We start from the raw sequence: 17,325 nt of genomic DNA, 5'->3' as shown, positions 1-17,325 counted from the left end.
TCGCTAAGAAGTTCTCAACAGCAGACCTGAAGTTAATCCATGCCTGTTTTTCTCTTTTATTCATGGTTCCCTCAAAATCTGTCCCTCATCAGTCTGCGAATTTGAGGTCCATCAAAAATTTAGTATAAAGGTAGTTGAAGCAGGGACTTTCCTGAGGTAAAGCTTTCACAAACTGTTTTATCAAACTCAGTTTGATATGCAAGGGTGGAAGGAGGACAATTTTTGGGTCTACCAGTGGTGTATGAACTATGATCTTTGATCCAAGCAACCAAACTGCCTCTTTTGGCCAGACCTTGACATCCCAGTGCTTACTCCTTACCTGACTGTGTGTGTGTGTGTGTGTGTGTGTGCGTGTGTTTGCCACTTGCGCAAAAAGCAAGGCATTTTTGTGTAGCCAGATTGCTGTCCAAATAATTTGAAATTATATTTCATATATATAATTTCATTTTATACTACATTTCAAATTAAAGCACTGCTGCAACAGCTGTTTCAGAACTTGTGAAATCTTCATCCGATAGCAGGTGGTTTCAGTTGGCAACCTTCTGTCAAATTGCGAATAATGTGCCATTTATAAACTAGTTGCCAGTAGATGGCTAGAAGAAAATTTTGAGTAAACTTCCAAAGTTGAATGTGTATATAACCCCTAGTACCAAGATGTATTTTGGATATTTTTACTTTCGGTGTGGGCATTGAAATAATTAGGTATCTTTTCTGCATTATTTTATTTTATAGTTGCCACAGCATTGCCTTCTAGTTTAAAATGAATAACATTACTTTTTTTGGTAATGTTTATTCAGTTTAAAATTAAGTTAGTAATTTAGGTTGACTTGTTGATAATAGTGTTGTTTCTAAAGTGAGCAGGAGCCTTAACCTGCCATTATCACCAGAGGGAACAGAGCATCCTAAAAACAGCAAGACAGAATTATATAACACAGAGAAGAGTTTGTAATTGTGTCAGTGCTTGTGTTAAAATTAAAATTTTGCTCCTTTACTAATTTACCAAACTATGGCTGTTTGAATTTAAAAAATAATAAAATAAATAAGAATAAGTAGACACATACTTGGTAAAATTTTATTTATACCATGTGCATGTCTACTTTATTTTTAGCAACTCAAACAACCGTAGCCATTCCTTTATAAACCAAAACCATTTGCCTGATTCTGAACAAATCAGGCAAATGGGTTTTTTTTTTTTTTTTCTCCCTTATTTTGGATTCTGAAATACATCTCAGAATTTCCACCCACCCACACGAACAGGACAATAGGGTCTTTCATTATTTTGTTATGCTGGTTGTTTGAATTTTGCATAATACTGTACAGTGTACATCTTAATAAAATATTCCAGTTTCCAAAAAATAATTTACTTTGTAATATGAACTGTAAGAAATTATTACAACTTTAAATAGTTGTATAAAATAATACAGGCAAAACCCGTTATAAAGTGATGCTCGAGATCCGAAGAATCACATCACGATATAAGCGGGATCGCATTAGAAAATTCTAGTCATTTTTCAGCATTCAAACTTCATATGTACTATCAATTTTTCTCGTCTCTTTTTTTTTTTTTTTGCACGATAATTGCAGTAATATGTCTAAGAAAAATCACGCAAAGAATAAGGGAAATAATATGCATTTGTGTTGTTTCAAACTTATTGATGCACTGTACAATAAAGTATTTAAAAAACCAATATTCATGTTGTTAAATATACATAAATATGATAAACACATACCTTTTGTCACAAAAACTGCTTTTCTACCTGGTTATATTGACTGTTACGTTCATGTTTTGAAATTAATAAATGGTCAAATTCGGAAGAAAAAGGAAAACAATTCACTCGGTGTTCTTTCAACTACTAAGTAGACATCAGCGAACAAACTTTCCCACATTTTAATTGTTACATTGAAGGGTTGACTGTTTCATCGCACCTCTTTGTTTCTTTTTAGCAATCTCAATAAGGCAATTTTAACTGTAAAATTGAAAGGGAATCTACCTTTTCTGTTTCAAGAAATTTAAGTCCAGTTTGCAAACCAGTGAGTGTCTGCACAATAAAAGTTAACAAGTGAAGTTACAAGTCATTTGTTATTGTTCTTACGGAAATCAAAGGATAATGCATATCGCGAATTTGTGTTAAACTGAAAATATCGGTACACGTTCACAAGGAATTCAAAATGTTTATCTTCAGTGACTAAAAACACGTTTCAGCTGATGAAAAATGGAAGCCACGTTTGCATTGCACTATAAGTGGAATCGCATTTTAATTGGTTTCAGCTGCATTACTCTGTGTTTGGTTTACTGTTGACCTTCTGGAAGAGATGCTGTCGTCCCTCCAGTGGCTGTGACAGCACTTGGGCTTAGGCTCTTTAGAAATGACTATATTTGTCTGTGCATAGTCAGACTGAAGTAACTAATATCATTTTTAATCATATAACATCACCCAGTAGGCAAACCTGTCATAAATTAAAAACTTAAGTCACTGCTGTGACTAGTTTTGGAACTATTTGATTCTATCATCAGACAACAGGATAGCCTATATCAGCAACCTTGAGTCAAGCGATGAACAGATGTAATGAATTTAAATGGGCAATGAGACAATAGATCAGAAGAAAACTTTCCATTACAAACATAATTTATGTTACAGATATATTAAATCACACAGCTTCTATTAAGTAGGCTGTGTGAGCCCGGTATTATGTTCGGAGCTGGTGATGTGGCAGGCCACTCCCAAATGTGCCTCCGTAGCCAGGTGGGAAGGAGCAACAGTGCGTAGCACACGCTTCTTAATTAGACTGGGGTTCAAGCCCGTCACCACCAAATATGGAGGATGCGGAAAGGTCAGGGAATGACCACCGCATATTCCCAGAGCAATATGGCCTGAGTTGCTAATGCTCCTAAAAAAAAAAAAAAAAAAAACCAAAAACAGCCACTCCCAAAAAATAGTCTTTGAATTTTTAAACTAGCTGAGTCCCGTGTGCAAAAGCATTATTGTTCATGAAAATGAATTGCGAGGACATTGGTCAACTCTGAAAGCCTCATGTATGATTCAAAGATCTCATCCATTTTCTTTTGATATCATATACTTGGATTTCAGGAAAGCTTTTGACACTGTTGCGCATGGAAGACTACTGTACAAATTGGAGAAGTATGGTATTATGGGTAAGTTGCTACAGTGGATAAAAGGGTGGTTGAGTGGGAGAAGGCAGAGAGTGGTAATCAATGGATACTACTCTACGTGGACTATTAATATTAGTGGAGTCCCCCAGGGTCAGTCCGGTGTTGGGCCCATTGTTGTTTTGTATATTTATCAATGATATTGATGAAGGTATATCAGGGTTAATGTTGAAGTTTGCAGATGATACAAAGGTTGGCAGGGTTGTTAATGACAGTAATGGCAGTGTGCTACTGCGACAGGATCTAGAAAATTTGGGCAAATGGGCTGAGAAGTGGCAACTGAAGTTTAACATTGACAAATGCAAAGTACTGCATATGAATAGAAGTAACTCGAGAAATGTACCAACTGTATGGTACCATACTTAGGGTGGTAGAAAATGAAAAAGACCTGGGAGTAATTGTGCAGTCAGATATGAAATTTTCTGACAGTGCAAATAGGCTGCAAGAGCAAATTATAGGGTATTGTCGATGATATACAGGAATTTTGTTAGTAGGGAAAAGGAGGTGATTATCCCTTTGTATGAGGCAATGGTCAGGCCACGCCTTGAGTATTGCGTACAGTCTGCAGGCCTCATTTTAGGAAAGGTGTAGAGTTGCTTGAGTGAGTACAGAGAAGGGCAACAAGACTGAGGGGGATGAAAGGGTGGTCTTACCAAGAAAGGCTCAAGTTCTGTAAATTCCAGCATCTGGAGACTAGGCACCTGCGAGGTAATCTGATTGAGGCATATAACGCCTTGAATGGGTTAAAGAGCAGGCTCAATTCTGATGGGATTCTTCCTCTTGTTCAGATTACGAACCGGGGGGGGGGCATAAATTCAAATTGAGGAAAGACAGTTATAGAATAGATGTGTGGAAATTTGCCTTTAGCCAGTGAGTAGTTGATTGCTGGAACAAACTTTCACCTGTCATTTTGGAAGGTGATGTTTGAATAAATTCAAGGAGGAACTGGACAAATGTTTAAAGGGAATGGATGTGCGAATTGGGGGGTTTTTTTTTGGTTGATGTTACATAAGTTTGTTTTCCTGCAGCACATGCCACTACTACTGCTACTTTTGATCATGCAAGTACTCTCAGAAAGGGAAATTTGTGCATTTGTTCATCATAATGCCTCCCTAAACCATCAGGCTATATCATTGCAATAATGGGAGCACATTCCATTATCTCTTCAGATGTGAACATATTGAGAATCAGTTTAAAGATTGATTCTTGGCTCCTAACAGAAACTGGGCTATTTTACAGTCCCATTTCTTGAAGTCTATATACAGTTTGTCTTGTGAAACTGTTGTTCCTGTGGTTTGCTTTAAGTCAATCAGTGTTACTGGTTAGTCCTGATAGCTGTTATCTTTGTCTTCAAGACATTCCTGAATGCACTGAGGATTTGGCTGCTTCAGCTTATGATTCTGAGAAGGCAAGATAACCCTCTACTCCTAATCTTCCAAACATCTTTGTTATTTTCTAATAAAGGAGAAAATCTAATTGGATACTTTTAGTGCTATGTTAGATTAGAAATGAGTGATACTGTACGGCACACTTTTATTGTAGGCCTGATTTTCACGTTTTTGAAATCATATTCGCATTTATCACATTAAATTACATTGGCCAGTTTTTTGGGGTAAATTTTATCTGATTGTTAAAAGTTTTAAAAATAAAGAAATAAAAAAAATGTTTGTAACTTAACTTTTTGGATACTAGTGTAATTGAAATCATGACCAGAGCCATGGCAAGGAATTCTGTGCCTGCAATGAGCTGAAAAATATCACTCAAATTGCAATGTGTGCCAAAGCCCATAACCCAGAGTAGTCCCTCTTTCATCCCATCCTGTTATGTCACTGCTCATGATTTAAAGCTTGTTCTTGAAATTGGTGTTACATTTATTTATACTCTTCCATTATATTGAATTGTTCTTTTTATCTAATTTCCACATTATTAGTGAAGGAGGCTTTTTCAAAGCTCATTTATACTTTCCAAAAGAGTATCCACTTCGGCCACCAAAGATGAAATTTGTTACAGAAATCTGGCACCCAAATAGTAAGGCTGTTTATCTGTTTTGGAATATTCTAATTTCAATTTAATCTAATTGGAGTATACTTAATGAATGTTAGTCAGAACATTATAATATCAAGGAACTATAGGAAATTTTTTTTTTTCAAACATGAAATTTTAGGTTTCATCTTTCCAGATTTAAATATAATTGTTATATTTACAATAATACAAATAACTATACAAATAACTGTATAATCTTAGTAATTTGAGTTTTTTGTTTTTTTTTTTAATATAGCACTCAGTAAAAAAATAAAAATAAATAGTGAAAATGTCATTTGTTTTAGCTGTTTAACATTTGAAAAATCAAATTTTGAATATAAGTACAGTAAACCCCCGCTATTTGCGGTTTCGCATATTCACAGTTGCTGATTTAATATAAAATGAAACCTAAAAAAATATGAATTTTAAAGCGCGTGAACATTTTCCGCCATAAAAATCATAAAATCATCTTTCCCGGTCAAAACAGTGCTCAGTGGGTGGGGGGAGAGGGGTGAAAAAATCGCAAGCGTGGATGTTTCTTGCTTGTGCTATGCACTTGTCATGGAAGGTTTCATCATTTGCTTTTAATTTATATGCTTATAAATTGAATAAATTTATAAATTGATATGCTTACAAAAGTGAAAAATCTACTGTTTTGCAGTGTTAGTGAAAACAGACTTTTTCGCCAGTGTTAACGGAAGAAAGTGACTTTATTGTGGACAAGTTCTTTTCTAACCCCTACAAAAATATGGCTATGAATTATTATTATTAGACACGTGGTCCAAGGAAGCCTGAGGCTTATGCTGCACCAGCTAAAAAAATTTCTGAATTATTCAGAGAGAGAGAGAGAGAGAGAGAGAGAGAGAGAGAGAGAGAGAGTCAGAAGTAGAAGGGAACCACCACGAAAGAGAAGAATGATGATATCCAGCTCAGGCCCCTGTGTGTGCCAAGTCCACACTCACAAGATGTGAGCCCCTGAGGTAAAAAAACAAAGGAATTGTGAAAAGATCAAAGATGGTGATGACATTAGCAAGTAAAATTCAGTTATTAGACAAAATTTCTAATGGTGAAAGTGTCATGTCAGTCGCAAAACATTATAAAATCAATAAGTCGACGGTACGATCAATCAAGAAATCGGAAGAAAAAATCTGCTGTAGTGGCTGTGAAAACGCGCTAATTGCTTCAAAAATTTGCTGTGTAACTCGTGATGTTAAATTAGAAAAAATGGAAAAAGCTTTCAATCTGTGGATAGAAGACCGAACTCAAAATAAAATTCCGTTAAGTTCACTCATCATTCGTGAAAAGGCAAAACACCTTTATCAACACTTTAGCAAAACTGGTGATAGCACTGGTGGGATAAGTTTTATTTTTTTAGCTATAGAAAAGGTGCTGGATTGAAAGATTTGTTTCAAATTTCTAATAAATATTACATTTAATATTAAATTGTTTCTTACTTTCATTTTGATGATTTCAATAATCATATTATTGAAGGTACATATAATACATACATAGACAAAATTTTAGACTAGTTTTTCTTATATATTTCATACTCTGGAACGGAACCCCTTTATTACTACGGGAGCCATAACTCAGTATTCACATTTTCTGTATTCACGGCATTTCTCAGGAACGTAACCCCCACGAACAGCAGGGGTTTACTGTAGTTATAACTGCCCTTCAGATGTAACAAATATATTATGATTATTATGTTATTATAGGTAACCAACAAAACAGTCATAACAAAAATGAAGTACAATATAACCTTACTGCTTTGGCATGAAGTGGTAAAGGGGGTTGTCAGAATTATATGTAAATTTTTTAAACAAGAAAATTTATTCACAGTCCAGCAATATTTTAATTTAGATGGTATTAGGACACGTGATAAAAAAAATTATGGAAATGTTTTTATTTAAAGCAAAATAATTTTTGATAATATTTTCCTTATAACCAATCATCAGCCATTTCCAATCCACTGCAGGATGAAGGCCTCTCCAGCAACTTTCCAGTTCCTTCAGTTTTATGCAATGGCCATCCATTTACTACCCACGAACTTGTGAATTTCATCTGTCCATATCCGTCTTTGTCTTCCAAGTTTTCTTCTAGCTCCTAGTGGGTACTAAAAAATAACATTCTGTTATTTTTTTTTAACCCATCTGTCATGTCTTAGAGCTGTATGTCCTGCCCAAGACCATTTCATTTCTTTAGTTTTGATAAGAATGTCCTTTACTTGAGTTTGCTGCCTAATCCATGTGTTTCTCTTATCTAATAGTCTGATTCCTAATATAATTTGTTCCATTCTTTGCTGTGTAGTTCTCAGCTTCTCTTCCATTCTTTTGGTGAGTGCTCAAGTTTCACTTCCATAAATCATGGTGGGGAGTATACATTGGTTCATTATTTTAAGTTTCAGACAAATTGGGTTATTGCTCCTCAGTATGACTATATTTCCTGAATGCTATTCATTATTCTTCTCTTGACTTCCAGCCATTTATCATTATTACAGCTAATGACTTGTCCCAGATATGACACTGAAACAAAGAGACAGTCAATGCGGTAGCACTATCAAAATTCATCGCACTAGAAGTTCTAAAGACAGCCTTCTGTCAGTGAAGTCATGGCAACAGTGTTTTGGGACAAAGATAAGATCTTGCTTGTGAATGGGGTTCTTCTCCATAACACACGACCCTGCACCAGTCTGTGCACAATGGAGGCCATTGCAAAACTGGGGTGCACTGTTCTTCCTCACCCCCTGTCATAGTCCGGATCTTGCACATTCTCATTATCACCTCTTCCACTGGCTGAAGGATGCACTCTGTAGAACCCATTTTGTGGACAACGACCAACTCAAGCACAGTGTTTGTGAAGCCCTCCAGAGCAAGAGTAAAGACTTTTACAGGATTGGAATACAGTGTCTGACTCAGATGGTGGAAGTGCAGAGTTATCAGTGGACATTGCTCTTTGTGGACTAATGTTATTAGTGGAGTTCCACAGGGTTTGGTGCTGAGCCCATTGTTGTTTTCTGTATTTATTAATGATATTGATGAAGAATGCCTAAAACTATATCAGGCTTTGTCTAAGTTTACAAATGATACAAAGGTTGGCAGGGTGGTTAATGACAGTAATGAAGGTATGCTGCTGAAGGTATCTTTGCAGCATACCTGCAGTAATGAAGGTATGCTGCAAAGATTTAGAAGAATTAGGCAGATGGGCTGAGAAATCGCAATCAAAATTTAACATTGACAAATGAAAGGTACTGCATACAGGTATCAGTAATCCCAGAGTAATATATCAGCTGTGTGGTGCTACCCTCAGGGTAGAGGAAAAGATCTGGGAGTAATTGTGCAGTCTAATATGAAGTTCTCTGAGCAGTGCAGAGATTCCTGTGTATCATTAATAAAAAAAACCCATGAACTGCCAGAACAGCTCATGGAGTTTTGTTAATGATATACAGAAATTTTGCTAGCAGGGATAAGGAGGTGATTATCCTATTGTATAAGGCAGTGGTCAGGCCACATGTCGAGTACTCTATACAGTTCTGGAGGCCTTATTTTAGGAATGGTGTAGATCTGCTGGAATGGGTACAGAAAAGGGCAATAAGATTGGTGAGGGGAACAAAGGGGTACTTTTACCAAGAAAGGCTTTGCTTCCTTAAGTTGCAGCATCTGGAGACTAGGCATCTACGAGGTGATCTGATTGAGGTGTTTAAGGCTTTCAATGACTTGAGCAAACTGTGCTGATGGGATTATTCCTCTTGCTTAGACTTTGCACATGAGGGAATATAAATTCAATTCAAATTGAGGAAAGATGGTTGCAGAATAGATGTGTGGAAGTTTGACTTCAACAAGTGGGTGGTTCATTGCTGGTATAAGCTTCCATCTGTTATTGTTAAAGTGGATAATTTGAATAAATTCAAGGAAGAACTGGACAAACTATTGGAGCGGGTGGATAGGCAAAATGGGAATTTTTTAAATTTTATTTTAATATTTATTTACTTTATTTTTATGATGATGCTATGTAAGCTTGCTTTCTTGCATCATTTGCCACTATTAATACTAAAACTATTACTAATTTTATACAAAAAGCTAACCTTTTCCCTGCTCATTCAACTCTAAGGGGAAAAGCTTTTTGGCAGTTGTAGTTGGCCTTCCTTTGTCAGAAATAAAACTGATCTTAAAATACTGTGGTCCACATTGTTATTAAGTTTCTGTTGTTCATTTCATTTGGTGTTCAGATGTTGCAATTTTTAAAGCTGTGATTCCCTTCACCTCCACATTACTGAAACTCAAAAGTGCACAATAAAGACTTATTGCTTACATTGGAATTTATATTTTCATACAAATGTGAAAGGGGTATTAATCAGAGATGTAATCGATAAGCTTTTAAGTTTGTATTCCTTGTGATTTGAGAATAGGGGAAATATGAATAGCTGCAAATGCATGGTCTTTACTTTTTCAATAAGAAAGCCCCACAAAGAAATATGTCATTCCTGTGGAATGTGGCATCTTTGCCCCAGAATTAGCAGCAGTAGAACTAGTTGTAGAAAAAGTTTGATGTAAACAGTAAGTATGCTCCTGATGCTACAGTATATTAAAATTCATTCTCATCTGATTATGCAGATCAGGTATTTTTTATTGGTGGGTCGATGGGGGTTATGGAGGGATCCTAAAGCCCATAATGGTAATTGTGAATGCAACTGGATTTCCAGTTGCATTCACAATTACAAAGTTTGAAGAATAAGCACAAGATTATTTACCTGAACCTGAATTCAGTAATGAGGCAGATCCTTTGTGATGATAGTATGCCAATTTTTGGTACCTTCACAGTATGGATTAGTATTAGTAGTGGCATATGATGCAAGAAAGCAAGCTTATATAGCGTCAGCCAGAAAAAAACTCCTTCCCCTCCAATAGTTTGTTAGTTCTTCATTAAATTTATTCAACTATCCACTTCCAAAACAATTGATGGATCAAAATTTGTTCCAGCAATTAACTACCCACGGTTGAAGGCAAACCTCCACACATCTATTCTGCAACCATCCTTCCTCGATTTGAATTTGTTCCCTCGGGCAATTATTCTGAGCAAGAGAAAGAATCCCATCAGCACTGAGTTTGCTCAAGGCATTCAAAGCCTTAAACACCTCCAAATGGATACTGTTTACACTGCCTTTCAAAACAGTAAGTTTCCTGGAATGAACAAAATTCCAGCAAAGTGTATCAAATTAAGCCCATTATTATACTGTGGGCTTCAGGTCTCCATAAGGTGTGTTTAGAAGAAGTAATATTAGCACAGCTTAGATTAGGCTGCAATCATTTAGCACTCATACCTATTAAAAGCAGAAGGCTCTCTTACATGTACCTCCTGCAATGCAGTCCCCTCAGTCAAATGGATACTAATTGAATGTTTGTTTTATAGCAGTAAATGAGGTTTTTTTTTTTTTTTTTTGGAAAGGTTTTGTTTTATTTTGCAGTTTCCTACCCAGAGCATGTACTCAGGTTTTTAGTTTTTTAAGATGAGTTTTTTTAGAAAAAGTTTTTAGACAACTTTTTACAGGCTTTATCTAAGTCATATAGTAATTTTTATATAGTAATATAAATACAGGTAACCCTTGTATAACACTGTAGTTAGGTTTCTATAAAATCTCGTGTAGGGTGAAACCATCTTATACGGGACTAAGAATCAGTAAAAATGCAGGCAGGGTTACATTCAATAGCTAACAAGAATACATCATTTTTATAACTATCAGACACTTAATTTTTATTAAAAATAGTAATAACTGAACAAACATCTTACAAACTGTGATCTATATATGACAGATAATGTACGTTCATTTAATTTTCTTCCTTTTCATCGCTGCTAAGCACAATCAAACAGAGGATGTTTTCTCTGTTTCAGAATATCTCCTGCAGCCTCTAGATTTCATGTATCTTCTTTTCTCTTTAAAAATCAGTAATCTGGGTTTGTTTGCTTTTTCTTGATAGATCTTTGGAAATTTCATGGTGCGGAGCTAAGCATTTTTGAAGCTCCCTTTTGAACTTTGTTCTCCTCCTTTCAGTTGAAGGATCTGCATTCAAAAAATAGATTGTAATTGCTCGGCTAAGCTTATGCCTTCCAGTATGCTTTTTAGTGTAAAATTTGAATTTCAGGATTTTCATCTGTGCTGTCAACCTCTGAATTGATTTGGTTTACCTCTGATTCCATTTCCACCAAATCTGCTTTGCCAGCCTCTTTTACTACTAGCAATTTTTGAGTCTTTAGTAGTCATATCATCAAAACCTTTTTCTCTTACCGACTGAGCTGTTGTTTGTTTGTTTGTTGTTTTTTTGGTTTTTAGGAGCATTAGCAACTAAGGCCATATTGCTCCGGAATATGCGGTGGTCATTCCCTGACCTTTCCGCATCCTCCGTATTTGGTGGTGACGGGCTCGAATCCTGGTCTAATCAAGAAGCGTGTGCTACGCACTGCTGCTCCTTCCCACCTGGCTATGGAGGCGCCCACCGACTGAGCAAGCTCTACTGTCTCACTGATTCAGTTCTGCTGGTTCGACCATATTTATAAGAACAAAGTTCAGTAATATGTAACCTGAAATTTATAAATGCTCAAATAAAAACCAAAATAACTTGAACAAAAACTTTAAAAGTCACTAACTGCACGTTTTGAAGTTGCAGTTTTTTTTTCCCCCCCTCAAACAAGCACAAAACCTAACATGGGATTTCCCAATGTTTTGTTTTATTTTATTATTTAAAAAAAAAAATTTCACACAATGACTAGCAAGTAAACTGCGCGGATTCACAAAAAAAAATTGAAACGTTTAAAAATTACATCTAACATAATAGTTGCATTTTCTCTACACAAAAATACTGTGTTATACTAGATTTTCTGCAATTCTCTAACCATATTAGAGTGAAATCTCATTTATATAAGTTCCGCTTTCTGGGAGAATTTCTGAAATTTATCAGTCATGTTCGAGCAAAACCGTGTCATATGCAGTGCCAGACTAAGGTATTTTCGTGCCCTGGGCAGAAAGATTTTTCGTTGATCCCTTTACTAAGGGTGTGTGTGTGTTTTATTATTTTTTCATGATTTGTAAAATTTGGCACGCCTTAAAGAATGGTGCCCCGGGCAAGAGCCCTGCTAGCCCGTACCTTAATCTGGCACTGGTTATATGGAGGTTGCCTGTATAGTAATTTTATTCAATTTATTCATATTCCACCATATATATCAGAATGAACTCATCTTAAAAAAAAAAAAACTCTAAACTGCTTTAAACATAAACATGTCACATTATGGTAGCAGCTGATGTGCCATAAACACATCAATCTAGGGGCTCTTGGGGGGACTGTTCCCTGATGTGGGAACACTATATTCCATGTTAGGGCAGATTTTGTGATTTGTAAGGAGTTGGCAGCTGTTTTATTTGAAAAGTAATGCCAGAGTGAAAGAGAGCTTAGTTTTTTTTCAATGTAGAGGCAACAGTATATGTGATAAGTTTATTCCAGGAAATTTTAGAAGTCAGGATTACCTCCAGTAATGACATTTTTGTCTAGAAGTCTTGTTATTGAAGATGAGCATAGGTGCAGCAGGTTATTTTTTTTTGAGTAGCAAACAACTGAATTTTAGGAGGATTGAAGTTAACTAAGTTTTCCAGATTTTACTGACAAATTGAAGTCGAGGGAATGATGGATATTTGAGAAGTTGTAGCTTTTTGTTCAGAGCAGGATTTATTGAATTAGAAAGTGGTATATCATCACCAAAACTGTGGATAAGACTTCCATTCAAGGTCATTAATGTACCAGCAGGAAAAGAATGGGTGAAAGAACAGAGCTTTGAGGCGTTCCACAGAGACATATTCTACTAGCACATGCTATGAACAGTCATAGCGGGCTGAGTAAAATCTAAACTTGTTTAGATGGCCTTTATACCAAACCTGATTTGCCTTAGAAATGTTGAGAACAACTGTTTGGGTTTCAAAAATTTTTGATGGAATTTGTCCGTAGATGAGTAAAATGAGCTGGAATATACTAGTAAATTGGTACTGATGGAATCTGTACTGGTTTGGTGTAGATTTTATAACTTAATATGACACACCACCATATTTTAGAGTATATAAATAGTTATAAACATTACTATTACATTTGATTTAAGTTGACTTCAAAGCATCAGCATTTTAAATCTCACTGTGCAAAATGTATTCTAAACTTGTTTTGCTTAGTTGACAAAAGTGGAGATGTCTGTATATCAATCTTACATGAGCCAGGTGATGACAAATTTGGTTATGAGAAGGCATCAGAACGTTGGTTACCTGTTCATACTGTGGAGACAATACTGATTTCAGTAATTTCTATGCTTGCAGATCCTAATGACGAGTCTCCAGCCAATGTAGATGCAGCAGTAAGTAATGTTTAAAATTTGGGAATAGTTGGTAAATTACTACTCATTGGGTTTAAAATTTTCTTGGTGTGAAACAAAAATATTTACATGTATTAAATGTCTTATACAGAATGTTTATTTAATATTAAGTTTTATTACCATTTTAAATTGAAAATATGAGTATTTAGTTGCTGTAAGCTGCCTGAATGTCCCTACTGAATTTACTTCAATGAGTAAGATGGTGGGTCTCTTTGCAACCAGTAGGTTTTTGAGATTTGAATCTTGTTCTTGATATATATATATATATATATATATATATATATATATATATATATATATTAATTCCTCCTCACTTTTGTTCACTATTAAAATGCAATGGCTATATGATCAGACACTCACTTCTAAAATTTGCTACTAGTAGCATTGTTATGGCTTCTACTATTTTTCTTTGTCCCTTTTTGCAGATGGCCTATGTATTAGTCAAGAGTGATTTCTTCAAATTTCATTAAAAATAGGTTCTGGAATTTAAAAACACTACACTCTGCAAAAACACTATCATCTGAATAACATTGTATAATTGACATCATGCCCTTGAATATGGGGTATCATGTCAAGTTGATTGATGTCAATCGATGAGTGGCACTTCCCAGTGATGCTGCTAGTTCTACAGATTAACATCACTAGGATCCAGTGCCTATAGCCTAGGTTCCAGGAATTTGTCAAAGGAATTCATTGCATTTGCCATGCAATGTGACCAATAGAAACTTGGAAAGGGGACACCAGGTGGTTGGAGTGGCAGCTTTCACACACCAATTTTACCCCTAATTGTTGTGGGATGACTTGCCCAGTTTCATTCAACTAATAGATTAGCATGTGTGGATCAAATGTGTTGATGCCGTGCTCCTATCTCCATGGTCTTGAGGGACAGAACAGTATATCCAATAGAAGTGTATGGTGCCTGGGTAGTCGTAAGTGAGAAGCCAGGGCATTGAAACAAACTAAAATTCTCATTAATTCTGATAGTATAAATTCTTCTGGAGGTCCTGAGACAGTCCCTATCAGAAAACCATGACCTCTAGTCAGACATCACTGCTGGAAAGAGACCCAGAACAGTAGCAGCATCAGGGCCTATTCCCAAGTGTCTCATTATGCATTTCAACATTGAGAAACCTATTGGAAATATATTCCCATTTTTTATGCAAGCCTTTAAAGGGTTTGGCAGGTTCTCCCAAGTCAGTTAAGAGACTTTGTTCTAGAGACCTCACAGTTGAGACAAAAAAAACAACAGACACTTGGAGCAGCTTCTCCAAGCAACTGCTATTGCAGAATATCAATTACTGTAATGCCACACAAAACATGTAATCCATCACGAGGCATCATCTCAGAGCAGGATCTCCTTGTCATGTCAGAGGAGGAAATTGACACAGAACTAAAATCCCAGGGAGTTAATGGTAGCCAAAAGAATATTTGGTTACCAGTATTCCCATTACAGACCATAAGTCATAAGGCAAGGCAGGTGTATTATGTATGACTCTTGGCAGAATGTAGAATGTGTGAAAACAGAGCAAAAATAGAAAAATCTTATGTGGAATCAATATATATCTAACTACATCTAAATTGATTGCATGTAAAAAAGCAAAGAGTGAACCAAAGCAGATTTGGAGAAATGTCAAGAAATATTCTTGGGTCATGTTTGTATACACTCTCATTAGGAACTCAGGTCTTAGTTTAGTATGGAAGTTAATTTGGACATTGAATGGCAGGTATTCTAGCATACTGTATCAGCATTTACAACCTATAGTACAGACTTTCATAGATTTAAAACACAAGTAAAATGAAATAAGTTGAACTTCTTAACTGCTATACTTTGCCCATTTAATCTACGAGGTGTAAAGAGAAACTACTTACAATTATTGTAAATGTACTAAGAGTGCTTCAGGTCTAGATGGTGTATATTATATCATGATACAACACTTAAACTCTGGTTTCTTAGCCTTGTGTAATTTTTTTTTTTTTTTTTAACAATTTGTATCTATCTGTATGGTGATGTGCAATTGTCTTTGCATTTCCTAAATCTGGAAAAGATCCTTCCGTTACACATAATTATCCAATTTCACTGACCAGCTACTAGGTAAAATCCTTGAATGAATGATGCATAAGAGATTAATATTGTTATTGAGGAAAGAGAAGTGCTTTATTACCCTGCCGATTTGGTCTTAAAATATATATATATATCTGATAATTAAAATAAATATGATATTTAAAATAAAACATCAGCCAGTAGTACGGCAAAAATGCAGAGCGAAACGAAACGCAAAATAATATAAAATAAACAAACAGAGAAGGGAAAGTAGAGATAATAAGACAAAAATGTAGTCGATAATCCCCTGTATAATTTAGTCATTAAACCCAATTAATAAAAACGATGTAAATTTAAAATAATGCCAATTATATATAATTTAGCGGTACCCCCCTCGAAGGTACCAGGTCCAAAAGACGTGAAATATCACCAAAAAGGGGTTAAAGAAACTACAAAAACTAAAATATCAAAATGATAGACTGACCATTATGCCCCATATCGACAGAGGACCACGAGGCCAATAATGGTCATGGAATCGCTGCATTTCAATCATCATACAAATCATTGCAAAGGCGGAAATATCGAAGAACCAAACCACCCTTCCATTCTCCGATAGATCAACCAATGCAGAGGATTTGCATGGCGGTGGTCCTTATGCAGCGAAAAATAATCTATAGAACAGACAGCACTCTTGATCAGAGCCACACCACTGACATAATGCAAGCTTAACCAGCTTATATAATAGAAAGGAAAAGAATAGATGGCGGCACAGGCGCTGCTTATTTAGCATATCAACCCACTACTACCACTAATTTATATAATATGATGTAAAAGTTAGGCAAAAGTAATAAAATAAAAATAAATAAATATGAATATGAAGCTATCATTAGAGGCAGCAAATGCACATCCTCCACATGAAGCCTAATTATATCTGATAATTAAAATAAATATGATATTTAAAATAAAACATCAGCCAGTAGTACGGCAAAAATGCAGAGCGAAACGAAACGCAAAATAATATAAAATAAACAAACAGAGAAGGGAAAGTAGAGATAATAAGACAAAAATGTAGTCGATAATCCCCTGTATATTGTATCATGGTATGACGATTGAAATGCAGCGATTCCATGACCATTATTGGCCTCGTGGTCCTCTGTCGATATGGTCAGTCTATCATTTTGATATTTTAGTTTTTGTAGTTTCTTTAACCCCTTTTTGGTGATATTTCATGTCTTTTGGACCTGGTACCTTCGAGGGGGGTACCGCTAAATTATATATAATTGGCATTATTTTAAATTTACATCGTTTTTATTAATTGGGTTTAATGACTAAATTATACAGGGGATTATCGACTACATTTTTGTCTTATTATCTCTACTTTCCCTTCTCTGTTTGTTTATTTTATATTATTTTGCGTTTCGTTTCGCTCTGCATTTTTGGCATACTACTGGCTGATGTTTTATTTTAAATATCATATTTATTTTAATTATCAGATATAATTAAGCTTCATGTGGAGGATGTGCATTTGCTGCCTCTAATGATAGCTTCATATTTATTTATTTTTATTTTATTACTTTTGCCTAACTTTTACATCATATTATATATATATATATATATATATATATATATATATATATATATATATATATAAAATATGATTCTTGACTTACTTGTGAAAATTCAAACAAAT

At 35.3% G+C, this 17,325-nt stretch overlaps 1 protein-coding gene across 1 annotated transcript in view; it reads left to right on the top strand.

Annotated features, from left to right (window-relative positions):
• Positions 1-17,325, top strand: part of Ube2g1 (ubiquitin-conjugating enzyme E2G 1) — a 137,477-nt gene that overhangs the window by 83,093 nt on the left and 37,059 nt on the right. The window contains exons 3-4 of the mRNA XM_090384251.1: positions 5,100-5,197; positions 13,398-13,576. Coding sequence (XP_090240377.1) covers positions 5,100-5,197; positions 13,398-13,576 — 277 coding nt within the window. The remainder of the gene's footprint in view (positions 1-5,099; positions 5,198-13,397; positions 13,577-17,325) is intronic.

The sequence above is a fragment of the Mastigoproctus giganteus genome, chromosome 1 (assembly GCF_048544385.1).
Source record: "Mastigoproctus giganteus isolate SK-2022 chromosome 1, ASM4854438v1, whole genome shotgun sequence".
Taxonomy (NCBI): domain Eukaryota; kingdom Metazoa; phylum Arthropoda; class Arachnida; order Uropygi; family Thelyphonidae; genus Mastigoproctus; species Mastigoproctus giganteus.
This window is presented reverse-complemented; position numbering and strand designations above follow the sequence as displayed.